Source organism: Ahaetulla prasina, chromosome 1 (genome assembly GCF_028640845.1).
Source record: "Ahaetulla prasina isolate Xishuangbanna chromosome 1, ASM2864084v1, whole genome shotgun sequence".
Taxonomy (NCBI): domain Eukaryota; kingdom Metazoa; phylum Chordata; class Lepidosauria; order Squamata; family Colubridae; genus Ahaetulla; species Ahaetulla prasina.
Window position 1 is genome coordinate 295,187,428 of NC_080539.1, and position 14,632 is coordinate 295,202,059.

The 14,632-nt window shown below is 37.2% G+C and overlaps 1 protein-coding gene across 7 annotated transcripts in view; it reads right to left on the minus strand.

The window, feature by feature from the left end:
• PHF21A (PHD finger protein 21A) overlaps positions 1 to 14,632 on the minus strand; it is a 163,267-nt gene that overhangs the window by 87,843 nt on the left and 60,792 nt on the right. For 6 of the 7 annotated variants that reach the window (XM_058161741.1, XM_058161740.1, XM_058161739.1 and 3 more), the window contains exons 3-4: positions 14,078 to 14,233; positions 3,622 to 3,654 (exon numbers count right to left, since the gene is read on the minus strand). In XM_058161741.1, the coding sequence (XP_058017724.1) occupies positions 3,622 to 3,654; positions 14,078 to 14,131 (87 nt within the window). In that variant the 5' untranslated portion in view covers positions 14,132 to 14,233. Of the gene's footprint in view, positions 1 to 3,621; positions 3,655 to 14,077; positions 14,234 to 14,632 lie in introns of those variants that run through there. The other variant, XM_058161742.1, reaches the window with a different exon arrangement.

Here is a 14,632-nt window from a genome sequence, read left to right on the forward strand (position 1 = left end):
GGTTCTGTCCCGAAAAGGCTACCTGTGCTGTGTCCTATCCGTGGACTGTTGGAAGGGTCTCTGGTTAGCTGGGGCTTGGAACCCAGGATCCTGAGACTGAAAGGGCTGCCTGCGGTAAGGAAAGGTGGCCTTTCTGTCCGATTTTCTGGAGACGTATAGAAGAACCTTTCTCTTGTCTCTACCTTCAACCAAAATCTTCATTGGTTCAATTGGTCTTCATGTCTGCCTGCCAATGTCTACGCCATAATAGTTGCCTGGAGGTGATGTTGGACACTAGGGTTTGCGAGCAAACTTTGCCAAATTGAGTGTTGCATCTACAGAGAATTCAGCAGCAGCAATTAACTTTTTTATATGCTGATGTAATCAGGAATCAACCTGTGGAGCCTGGGCCTGCATTTGTCTAAGCCAGATTAAGGATGTTCTGGTGAAGAACGAAGCCACCATGGCAGATTTAATGGCCCACACGGCTACTTGATGGGTCTTACGAGCGGATAGCTCCAGTCTTCTGTCCTCGGTTAGGAGGCCGTCAGCTGCATCGGAAGGTAGAATGTTAGAAGAGGCCAAATTGGCCAGGGGAGCATCAATGGTTGAAACCTTCGAGCTCCTGTTCCACTATGTACATTTTCCTGTCCGAACCACTGGGGGTGGAAATAGATCTGGGTTGGCTCCACTGTCATTGTATTACATTTACAAAGAGTTTAGGCAATGGAATGGCCTCCTGCTCTGTGATGGGTTCGGGGGAAAGAAATTTGGTGGGATCGGGAGGGTCCGAAGATCCCTCCAAGTGCCCCATAATAGCCCCCATATTAGCTGTATTTTTTGCCTTATGCACTAAGGTATGAAATAACTCGTGACGGAATAACCCGGTGGTGGCAGGACTGTCTGGGGTGACTCCCTCATCTTCAGAAAGTTTATAGTCTGCTATATCCTCTTTGCCCTATATCCTTTGCCCTATATCCGATATAGCTGACTTGTCGCTATGGTGTGAAGGCGAAGGGGAGTGAGTTTCCTGCCCCGGGTATTTCTTGGGAACCTCACAAAATACCATGCTGACCACCTCCTGGCTTTTCTGTCTAGCACTGGAGATATTGGGGGACCAACCAAACTGATCCTGATGGGACTAATCGAAAGTTTCAGCCTGTAAGGCTCTACTGGACCCCCTGAAGGCCTCTGCTTTTTTCTTTGACTTGTCGAATTGCTTGTCCAAGGCACATTGCCTTCTCATGGCATCCTTTTCCACTGCAGAGGAAGAGGAATGTGAAGCCGAGGACTTGGACCTGGTGGAAGGCCCCTTAGTACTTGATCTGCCTCTCCTGAGGGACCAGAGCCGCTGAAGACTGGTGCCCAAGGGGAGGAGATACTGAAGCGTGGGAAGGAGACCGGCTACGAGTTGCTATCTTGGAATAGAGGCCTGGTTGTTAAATAAGGGCCTCTGCACAAAGTTCCCCTCTATTACTTTGCACAAGTTCCTGGGATCCTTCAATAATTGGTGGAACAGCAAATTCGCCTGCGTCAAGCCGACACCACAGCTTGTAAGCATAATATAACTGGGGGGGGGGGTTTCAAAATGGTGCAAAGCCAACAAAACAGCTTCTAAGTGCCAGAACTACCACAGTGTAGCAGGGGAGAGCTCGCTTCCAGCACCACGGATCAGTCCTCCATCCCTGCTATGCGTGAAGCCGACACCACGGCTTTTCCTGCGCTCTGCTGGCCACAATTCACAGTTTGTTGGTATCTCTGATCACGGCAGTCTGGCAGTTCCACGCAGCACCCTGGCCCGCTAGAGTGGAGAGAATTGCCGCCACCACGCTAGCAGCTCAGCTGAGCGGTGCTCGGCTGTGTGTGAAGCAACAAGCCTCTGTCACCACAGTAAGATCTTCTTGGGCTTCTATTTGGAATGAATCTCCTGAATTTGTGTGATTAGACAGTCCAAGCAATGGAGCTAAGGAGGATAAGTCTCTCTAGCCGACTGAGTTAATGAACTGAGCTATACAAGAAGAGGAGGTGTGTTTAAACAAATTCAACTCAGTCTCTGGCCAATCAGATGAAGTTAACACCCATTGCTTGGACACTCTAAGCAGGTCACAGGAGAAGGCAAAATATGAAATATGATTTTCTGGAAATGTTTAATAAGAATATCAAGAGGACTTTAAATGGTCTTTGAAAGCAAATATGGAAGCTCTACAGGCTGTTCTTTGCAAAGAAAAAATGAAATTATTTCAAAGGATCTTTAATACAAAACTATCACCCATCTCTAAATCTATCTCCAGCCTCTGGATCTTACAAACTGCATGAGGTAAAAGCAGATATACTTCAAAAGGTTTTAATAAATATACATATTTAATAAATATACATATACATATGTATTATAAATTCACTGAACATTATCAAGTTCCTTAAAATCAAGAGCACTGGAATTCTGTTCTCTACAGTTAAGGCAAGACAATAAACCTAATAATAGTTATTAGCTATAAATCTTGAATTTTTATTTCAAATTCTAACACAATTTACTAGAGTAGTTTACATGTAGAGACAATGCTTTGATTGAGACTATACACAAGTGTGCAGAAACTACAGTACCCAGAACTCAGTGCTTCATCAAACACCCCATTAAATGCTTTGCAAAGCCCTTTTCTTTATGATAATATTGCAAACTATGTGCCCTGAATTGTATGATATTTAATAAAGCTACAATTGTAAAATATTCCTTCAACATTTGGTGCATGAATGGCTCTTTTATAAGGAAATGTACAACATAAATTATACAATCTGTCATAACTTCTATATAAAGCATAGTTTCAGAAGAACTTTTACAGTTTGAAAAATTATGAACAGCACACTAAACTATATATTACTGCTTACTTAATTCATACATAATAAAAATATAGGTCTATTCTAGAATATCAACTTATAACCAATCATTTAGTGGCCATTCAAAGTTACTGAAAACAAAAAATTTATGACCGGTTTTCACATTTATGACTACTGCAACATCCCCGTGTCACATGATCAATATTTGGATGCTTGGCAACTGGCATCTATTTATGACAGTTGCACTGTCCTGGGTCATGTGATCACCATTTGTAACCTTCCCAGATTCTCTTACTGACAAATGATTCACGTAACATCTGCAGTGATTCACTTAACAATTGTGGCCAGGAAGGTCGTAAAATGGGGAAAAACTGACTTAAGAACTATCTTGCTTAGCAACAGAAATGTTGGGCTCAACTGCAGTCTACCTGTAACATGACTGCATGTCAGACCTCATTCACTATTCTAGCTCCATGCTCTGTTTAATTTTCCTTCTGGGTTCAAAGCAAATTATAGATTCACCCAGTGGTAGTGAACTATGATTCTGCTTATTTGCCAAACAAAAATTACAAACTATGACTTAAAGCAAGCATAAATGTTAAGGCACTGGTTTAACAGAAACCCAAAATTAATCACAATTTTCTGAAGAGCAAAACGAAGTATCAAACATACTGCTACTTACATACTGAATATATTTTATTAGTGTTTTAATTTAATTTTGAAAAGTAATCCAAACACATAAAATTGGATCTTACATTAAACTTTAATAAAGTAATATTCAATTAAGAGTACAAATAAAATGTATTTTACCTGTGGGTCCTGTTTCATTTGGGCAACCAATTTCTGAAAACAGAAGATAGATTTTGTTAGTACTTTCTATGTCTTTCTAAGATTCTAGTAAGGTCCAGCAAAGATGAGGTTAGTGTTGCCTGTTTTTCAACAAATGTTGCTGCTCCATTAACTATTCTGGCTACCAGTATACTTTGAAGTGCAATTCAAGGTGCTAATAGTCGCCTTTAAAGCCCTTTATGGCTTGGAGTCAGGTTACTTATGGAACTATCTCTCCCCAGTTGTCTCTACCATTCCTGTCTGATCAGGCAGGAGAGGCATGCTCTAGATACCATTTGTTAAAGAATATCACATGATAGACATAAGAGAACCTTTCCTATTATGGCACCCATCCTCCAGAGGTTGGATTGGCCATGCCTCCGTTGGCGTGCGGAAAATACTACCTTGAAGACCTGACTCTGTGCTCAAACCTGTGTTGACTGATGCCTTTTATAATTTGTCCCAGGTTCTATATGTTTTTATGGGGGTTTTTTGTATATGTTTTATATTTTTAATGTTATTAGCTACCCAGAGTCCTCAGGTACAGGAAGTCTTCAACTTACAACAGTTCATTTAGTGACCGCTCAAAGTTACAATGGCACTTGTGACTTATGACCGTATTTCACACTTATGACCACTGCAGCATCCCCACAGTCACATGATCAAACTTCAGACACTTCGCAACTGATTCATATTTATGACTGTTGTGGTGTCCCAGGTTATGAGACCACCTTTTGCAACTTTCTGACAAGCAATGTTAATGGGGAAGCCAGATTCACTTAACAACCATGTTACTAATTTAATAACTGCAGTGATTCACTTAACACCTGTGGCAAGAAAAGTTGTAAAATGGGGCAAAATTCACTTAACAAAAGTCTCAGCAACATAAATTTTGGGCTCAATTGTGGTCATAAGTCGAGGACTATTTGTAATTGAGATGAGTGGTCATAGAAGTCTATTAAAACATAATATGCCTGTAAGTCCCCTCAAATTGTCTACCCCGGCAGTATAGCATTAAGGCCAGTGGTAACTAGAATAATTTAAGAGCAGTTAAAGTTGACTCTCAGTAATTATAGTCAAAGCAGGCATATTAACTATTTTGGACCCATTGAGATTCTTTTTAGGAAAGGGCATATACTGCCTCCTTCAGAAGTGATTACGAGAAATTCAATGCCACTTATGCTTTACCAGGTCAATAATTGCTTTGTTAGAACTTATCAGCCAAGATAGGCAAGGATCAAGTCAACAGTGTTCCACCTCCATAGACTGCAATTATGTAAACAGAACTCCAAAAATCTTAACAGGGCAGCATTCTAAACACTTCTTCAGTAGCAATCAAATATCAAATTTAGATCATATGGGTGACAAAGAACTGACATCAACAAAGCCAGATGCAAATCTGGGTAAGTATCACCCCAGCACAAAGTATCCATTAATCTTAGTACACTGACAGATTCCATTTACTAGAGATATAATTTAGAGGAATGTGTGCATCACTGAGCGGCAGCATTCTTTATAGAGTTGCACTTACAATCCTATGCTTTCAGCCCAAAATGTAGCCAAAGTATTATAAGCCTGAATTGTGTTAGTTCACCTTCCAACTTTTTTATTATATCTCCAATAACAAAGAAAATACCTTAATTAAACATTATCTCAAGTATCCGAAGTATGATTATTTTGCTGAATTAACAATTTTAAGGTCAATAGTATTTTATTTCATAGGTTTAAAACACTCCATCATTAAATTAAAAAGATAAGGCATTCAAATTTACTTTTCTAAAGGTCACATAGATTACATGAATTTTATTTTACATGTTTCAATTTCTAATAAAGACACCGTTTCAGAAATATTCAAGTAGAAGACACAAAATCTTAATCAAAAACTGTAAATCTGAAGTTACAACAGCATCAGGATCAAAGAATTTAAGTAAAAATGTTTATAAATGCACAATTTACATATAGACAGCAAAATAATAAACATAAATCTAAAAAGTATTATTGATCTGTCTGTGATGAAAAACTGACAAAATCTGCGAAGGATTAAAGGCAATGTGAGATTTTGAATGTGAAACAGCTTTTGGCATCATAGTGGTTTTGGCAAGAAGTAGACAATTTTCTTTGGGACAAAGTGAAAGAAATAAAAGCTAAATTAGAACAACTTCAGTGATAGAAGGTAGGACTCTTTAATAAAAGTGTTATACAACAGATTTATCTTCTAACATAATACATGGAAAATTCCTTATGTCCACTTTAGCTGCTCAAGAGCAAGTCATTTGAACTAAGGCAATCAAGGCCAGAATTGAGAAAAACATCAAATGGTTTTAAGAACAGATTTTGCAAAGAAACAGAAGAAACTATACCACAAATGGCCTATAAACAACACCATAACAGTCACCAAAATGGTTCACTGAAACATATGTAAAAATTGTATGCCACTAATGAAAAACTGGTAGGAACATAAAAAAGAAAAGAAACATAGAAAAAGTAATTGAAAGTGAGGAGATTAAAGTACTGTGGGACTTCCGACTGATAAGGTCTTGGTTTAAATTAAGTCTTCATACCAGACTTAATTGCGATTGAAAAGAAGAAACTGTGGATAATTGCTATGGCAATACCAGGTGAGAGTAAAATACAGGTAGTCCTCGACTTACAACCACAATTGAGCCCAATATTTCTGTTGCTAACAAGACAGTTGCTAAGTGAGTTGGCCTCCTCCCATTTTATGACCTTTTTTGCCACAGTTGTTAAATGAATCATTGCAGTTAAGTGAATCTTGCTGGCTTTCCCCATTGACTTTGTTTTTAGGAAGCCAGATGGGAAGGTTACAAATGGAGATCACATACCCCCAGGACACAGCAACTGTCATAAATACATGCCAGTTGCCAAGTGCCCAAATTCTGATCATGTGACTGGGAACACTGCAATGGTCGTAAGTGTGAAAACTGGTCATAAGTCACTTATTTCAGTGCTGTTGTAACTTTAAACAGTCACTAAGTGAATGGTTGTAAATTGAGAACTATCTGTAGAAGACAAAGAACAGGAAAAGATCACAAGGTGTCAAAATCTGAAACATTATGGCATAAACCAACCATGGCGGTCTCAGTGGTTATCCACACACAGGGTGTCATATCAAAAATTCTTGGATGGTACTTAGAAAATCTAAGCATTAACAAAGTTTCCATCAGTCAATTACAGAAAGCTATGCTGCTTGGATCCAAACATATAGTGTGCTAAAATATTCCAGCATCCTAGGTTCTTGAGAAGAACTCAATATGTATGAAAGCCAACATCGGTTAAAGAATTGGCAACTGTGATTTCACATTGTTATGTATATAATAACAATAATATTGTAACGTGTAACGAAAAATATGGATCTGAAAATTAATATATTAAAAGACAAAAGTAACTGTGTTTGATTGATTAATCTGTGTACTTATATATCTTCATGTTTAATAAAAATAGGAAAATTAATGAAGAAATATTAAGACAAGCAAATACTGTTAGAAAAGTACAGGATGACATGCACTCTCCTGCAAAGAATGAATGTTAAAAGGAGAAAACACATGATGCAAGGTAAGTGGAAGTATTACCCAGTATAAGCTTCGAAAGTGAAAAATATTAAAACAATGCCTATAGACCCCTTTACTGTCTCAAATTTTGTACCATAAGCAAAGGTAGTGAAAAATATCTAGAACAAGCAAATTTTTTAAATGACATTTTAAAATTCTGTCGCTTCTGATGCTCAATTCCAAAGAAAACTTTGTCTCAAAACTTGCTGATTTAACATTTAAATTAAAAGCAGGCTGAAAAATAAACTTGAAATTACAGCTGAATTATAATTTCAAAATTTCTAATTATCAGCCATGCTGATTTGAGCTTCTAAAACATGTAGTTGCCTAACATTTAACAAACCATCATTGTTATAAGGATGACTATCTAACACAGGCATGTCAAACTGGTGGCATGTGGGCCGGATGCATCATGCACAGGCTACGCCCACCCTGGCTCCGCAAAGGCAAAAAAGTCACAATACATCACAATACGTCACGTGATGTGATCGAGTTTGACACCTGTGATCTAGAGTTTATTTTATTTTTATTTAGTGTATGGCATTTACAGATGTCATGCAATTACTGATATACAAATTTAATTTAAATAAAGTGTCAGCAAATTTATATATATGACAGCTGATATACCATTGCTCTTCTAAAATTGTGAGGTCACTCCAAGAGATGCTATAAATAAGTTAAAGTTATTTTAACTAATAAAAATGTTATGTTTTATTGTTGCTTTTTCTGATACCAAAAACAATTAAAATATGGACAGTCTCTTTAACAGCTATTACTCCTTATATACTACTGTCATAACTCTGCCAAAACATAAATAAATTTGCTAGTTTTTTAAAGTGAGCAGTTTGCAAAAATTATAATTCTTTGAAAGCCCTAAAAATCTCAGCTACAAAAAAATAATTTTGAGATGTTAGATGAGAAGACCTTTACTCAGACATTTGTATGTCAAAAGTATAATACCCTAGAGAGCAAAGTATTACAATTGTTGTATACGATATAATTGTTTATCAAACAAAAAAAATAGGATTGTAAAAGTCCTCAAAAAAGATGCTCCAGAAAGTCCAGAAGAATGTTCAAAGCATCTCTTTCTGAACTTCTGAAGTAGCTGTTTCAGAAACATATTCATATAGTTAGTTCAGATGTTGTGCATGGCATTCTCTCTATATCCACTTTTTTCTCCAGGAAAGGACTGTCATGTCCATTTACACATATGGGGAAACAAGCATGAGTACCTTTAGGAAATTGAAAAGGATATTTCATATAAATTCCAAAAGTTTCAGTAAGGATTTGAAAGATCCTAAATATTTTAAACATATCTTTTTGAGCTCAGAATTATCCATGCTAATCACTAGGCAAAGAAATTATCAGTCTTGCATGGAAGAAAAGAGTTTGTTACCAGTGACCTAAACGTTTGTCTACAGTTTGAGACAAATTATATATAAGTAAAAAATAAAAAACAAAAGATGCTTGAAAATTATTTGAAATATACAGCTGACTAGAGCTACAAGTATATTTTGTATAATAATTCTCTTGTACTCTTATGCTTGTGGTAACTACTGACCTAATTTATGAACTTTGTATCATTACCTTCTAAAAACAGTTTGTCTTCAACTCTAATTTATGCCAGTCCTACTTACATAGGATGCTTTTCAGCTTACTTCTGCTTAAAAAGGTATGGATGTGATCCTATGATTTTACCTACAGTGCATTCAGAAAGCATTCAGACTCCCTTCACTTTTGTCAATTTTGTTATGCTGCAGCCTGATTCTACAGTTGTTGAAATTCATTTCTCATTAATCTGCACTCAATATCCCGTAATGACAAAATGAAAACAGAATTTTAGAAATGTCAGTAAATTTATTAAAAATAAAAAACTGAAATATCACATTGGCATAAGTGTTCAGACCCTTCTTCACTCAGTACTTTGATAAAGCACCTTTGGCAGCAATTACAGCTTCAAATCTTTTTGGATATGATGTGACAAGCTTTGCACACCTGAATTGGTGGGTTTTCTACCATTCTTTCTTGCAAATCCGCTCAAACTCAGTCAAGTTGGATGATTTATTTATTTATTATTTATTTAATCATATTTATATACCGCCCTATCTCCCGAAGGACTCAATGATAACCATTGGTGGACAACTATTTTCAGATCTCCCCAGAAATGTTCAATAGAATTCAAGTCAGGGCTCTGGCTGGGTCACTCTAGGACATTCAGAGTTGTCCCTAAGCCACTTCTGTGTTGTCTTCACTGTGTGCTTAGGATCATTGTCATGTTGGAGAGTGAATCTTCGGCTCAGTCTGAGGTTTTCATTGAGGATATCCCTGTACTTTGCTCTATTCAGCTATCCCTCAACCCTGACCAATCCCTGCTAATGAAAAACAACCCAAAGCATGATGCTGCCACCACCATGCTTCACTGTTGGGATGATATTGGGAAGGTGATGAGCGGTGCCTGGTTTCCTCCAGATATAACATTTAGAACAGTTCCATCTTAGTTTCATCAGACCAGACAATCTTGTTCATCATAGTCTGAGAGTCTTTCAGGTGCTTTTTTGCAAACTCCAAGTGGACTTTCAAGTATTTTGTACTGAGGAGAGGCTTCTGTCTAGCCACTCTGCTGTAAAGCCCAAATCGATGGAAGGCTGCAGTGATGCTTGTCCTTTTGGAACTCTGTTCCATTTCCTCATAAGATCTCTGGAGCTTGACTAGAATGACCTTTGGGTTCTTGGTCACTTCTCTATGGCCCTTCTCCCCTGATTGTTCAGTTTCACCAGGCAGCTAGCTCTTGGAAGAGTCCTGGTTGTGCCAAATTCTTCTATTTGACAATTATGAAGGCCACTGTGTTCTTAGGAACCTTCAAAAAGTTTATTGTAGCCTTCCCTATATCTGTGCCTTGCAATAACCCTGTCTGTGAGCTCTGTAGGCAGTTCCTTTGACCTCATGGCTTTTTCTCTGCTACACTATGTATTGTCAGCTATGAGGCCTTCTATAGAGAGGTATGTGCCTTTCCAAATCATGTCCAATACATTTAATTTACCACAGGTGGACTCCAATCAACATGTACCTGCAGAAACATGTCAGCAACAATCAAGAGAAATAGGGGGCACTGGAGCTAAACTTGAGATTGTTGCAAACAGTCTGTATACTTATGCCAATGTGATATTTCAGTTTTTTCTTTTTAATAAATTTATAGACATTTCTAAAATTCTGTTTTCACTTTGTCATTATGGGATACTGAGTGTAGATTAATGAGAAAAAAATGAATTTCAACAATTGTAGAGTCAGGCAACAGCATAACAAAATTGTCAAAAATGAAGGGGGTCTGAATACTTTCTGAATGCACTATATAATCAAATATTGGCTATAATCAAATTTTAAGAGCTGGAACAATTTTCTAAAAGTAATCCAAGCCATATTTGACCATCAAAATGGCCATTAAAATTATTTTCAAGAAAGTATTTATCAAATCTTTTTCATCCTATGTACAGTTTTTCTGATATGCATGCCTCCTTTAAGGCAATCCAATTTCTAAAGCATTTTCTGGATGCTGTTTGGGCAATGAAGTTTTTTACTCAAAAGCCTAACAATTAAAGTTTGAGATATTTTTGTACAGAGTTCTGTATAAAGTGTACTGCATGTAGATTCAATGTACTGGGCAGACCACAAAATGGCACACTGACCATAGCTGATTCAATTTAATGAATTTCATACTGTCAAATCTAGCTTTTTCATGGAAACAGTGCAACAGCTCTTATTCAGTCTTTCCATTAAATAAGATACTGATATACAGAGATACAGATTTACTAACTCACTTGAAATCAGAGCTAGATGTTATTTAGAATAATGATAGCATATCATCCCAAATCAGTGGATGCCCTGAAAGATTGCATATTGTTCTTAGATATTATGGGAGATAAAATACAGGCCTACTTTACGTGTCAAAATAATGTCAAAATACAGAATAATAGTCCCCTAGCACCACCTTGTGGAAACAATGATCCCAGGTTCAAACGTAACTATTAAAGGAATTCCCCAATTCCCAGAAGCCACATATTAAGAGGTACACTATACCTCAAGAAGTATGAACAGGCTACCTTTTCCAAGTTGATGGCAGCATTTAGCATTAGGTGACATGTCAAGGGTAAGAGTGAAAGAATACAGTGGACAGGATCAGAACAAAGTCAAACAAACCACAAGTTAAAGATTTGTGGATAAACAAACATTCTTCAACTGGCAATTGCCTAACCTGTATTTCAGAAAGATCTGGAAGAAAGGTATCACTATCTTAGCAGACAGCATACTTTTGCCATCGCTGCCTAACAAATTCAAGTTGTCTGAACCAGTTAAAAAGTTCTACGACACATCTTGTGTGCTTGTATTTATTAAAATATACATCTCTTTTGTCAATATTTTAAAAGTAAGTGGATACATTTAAAGCTATTTTTGAACTTTATATATAACCATAAATGTCAAGTACATGTAATCTGGGATATTTTTTAACTTTTTAAAATTTCTAATTCTTCCAAAAGAGCTTGTTTAAGCTAATGATAAAGCATAAGACTAGAAGTGGAGGGAATTGAGTTCTAGTCTTGCCTTAGGATAGAATCTCTCTCAGTTCTCAGAAGGCAATGGCAAACCACTTATAAAAATGTTGCTTAGGAAACTGTCCATAACAGGGGTCTCCAACCTTGGCAACTTTAAGACTTGTGGACTTCAACTCCTAGAACTCCTCAGCCAGCTTTGCTGGCTGAGGAACTCTGGGAGTTGAAGTCCACAAGTCTTAAAGTTGCCAAGATTGGAGACCCCTGGTCCATAAAGTCACCAGGTGCCAACTAACTTGAAGGCATATGTACAGATGAAAAAAGCACCTCCTTTAAATAGGTTGCTTTCTACTACTCTGCCATAAAATGTAAAGTGTTATTTGCCAATGAATTTTGGTAACATGTGTAGAATGAGGTTCTGGGGTATCTAGTTCATCTTCGAAATAACTGATATATCAATCTCAATTTTCTAAACTGAAAAGTTTGAAAAAAATAACAGGATTGTACTCTCCCTCACTTTTCTTATTATAGGTCAGCTAACAACAAAATTAACAGTTTGAACAAGTCAGTTGGAAATAACCTAGACAATCAGTTGTATCTAAAATGTCTGGAATTAAAACGCCAAGGGCCATTTTAAAAGGCAGATAACTTAGAAATACTTTATTTTTTGCACTATAAGACACACTGCCCCCCCCAAATAGTGGGTGAAAATGTCTGTGCGTCTTATAGAGCGAATATTGAGGTGGGGGGGGGTATATCACTGCTGCACTGCCTGACACCACTGCTGCCATTCGCCGCCGCCGGGGAATGTTGAAGCTTTCGCTGCCAAGCAACTGATTGGCGATCAGATCGGCCTCCCAGAATAACACCAATCAGTTGTTCTAGGTGGCAGGGATCGCCTATCACCACCGCCACCAATTGCCACTGCCAATCACCATTTGGCGGCAGCAATCAGAGGCAGCGATTGATGGCGAATGGCGATCCTCACCGCCTAGAACAGCTGAGCGGCAATATTCCAGGAGGCCAATCCAACCACCAATCAGCTGATCGGCAGCAAAGGTTCCAGTGTTCCCCAGCAGCAGCAGTAGCTCAGCTCAGTTAACTGGTAATGGGCGCAACAGAGTGGAGCTCTAACGAGCCACATGCTGGGGCTGCAATAACGTGCTGAAGCTGACCAGGCTGTTTGCTGTTTGCCTCAAGGACGCTAGCCAGACGAATATCAGAGGGATGCTTGGACGCAGAGGCATCCCCAAAAGCTAGGTGTGTCTTATGTTCAGGAGCATCTTATAGTGCAAAAAATACGGTACGCAAAAGTTACTAACTTATTGGAAACTAACACAAAACTAAAAGAGTTCCATCCCTCTTGCGGGAACCTCCTGAATATGCAAGCTATTTATTCATTGGCATTTAAGTATTAGCCCAGGGGCAACTTCTGTTCACTTTGGTTACCAGCAGAAGCTGGAATCCCTTTAGTGGATATTAGCACTTCACCAAGAATTCAAATGAATGAAACTGAAATAGAAATTCCTTAAAGTTCACCCACTTAAATCTTGATAATAAAGACCAGAATGACTTCAATGTCTTTCAATTCAAAGCCAAATTACTGTACCTTTTAGAGAAAACAAATGTTAAAATCATAGTTTTATGTTCTTACAGCTTTGTAAGGAAGTCAATAAGACAAAAAAGACATGCCTATCAGTTGCAATAACTTGTAGTATCTGTATACATGCTGCTTTCAAGGTTAGAGTGTAAATTTTATAAACCATATCAGAACGTTTTAAGATTCAAATTTTGTAATTCAGTTTCATGAATTATATTTCTGTTTTTAATGTCACATTGATTGTAAGTAAGAACCGGGTATGTTCAACTCAGCTTCAATAACAATAATTTATGAGTTGAAAACAAGAAAATAGTTTAGTAACATACATAGTTTCAGAAAATTGAGAAAAAGGTTAAGAACTCAGCTGGCTGAGAAAAAAACTGGTGGAGTATTAAAAAATGTTAAAAGAGCACACATAACTAAATTTATTTTTGTTTTATTTCTATGCTTTTTCTGTCTCTGTCTCTTAAGACTTTTAATTAATATCAGTTGTAAGTTTCATATGTATGTGTATGTGAAGTATATATGTAATGGAAGACCAATGAATACTTCCGAGTCCCAGAAAATTGTGGACAACAAACAGAAATAGAAACAGACAAACACTAACCATAGTGCTGAATTTAGAAATATGCCAAAACTTACCAAGAAACTAATATTTTTAGCCTGAAATTAGAACTGTTTCTAATAAATTTTGCAAGTGAAACAAAGGGAAAAATGTTATTTACCTGGTGAACCTGAATTTCTACTTTCAGAGCCTCCTGTAGAGTCTGCAACTCCATTCTCTGCCTTCTCCACTTTCTTGCTCTGTTGAGGTTACCAAATCCCCACACCTTCAGATGCTTGTTTTAATGAAAAGAAAAACTTTGCTCTTTATTGTAGTCCTATAAAAAAGTGTTTTAATAAAAGAAAAGGAAAAAAACCCATAAAATCCTATTCATAGGATTAGTTATGAGATCAAGACACATAAGCATATAATCCAATTTTTTATCTCAAGACTTTCAACAACTTTGCAGCATAATTGTTTTACAAAACACAACAACTATGAGCCATACACTTATCTGATACTAAGTCCTAAACGTTTGATTTAATTTACTTCATAATAAATGGCCATAAAATTGAAAATGTATATTCCTAAAATCTTCTATTAAAACAAATGACAAATAAGAGAAGCAACTTAGAACTAAGAAGAAATTTCCTGACAGTCAATTAATCAGTGGAACAACTTGCCTCCAGAAGTTGTGAATATTCCAATATTGGAAGTTTTTAAGATGTTGGATAAG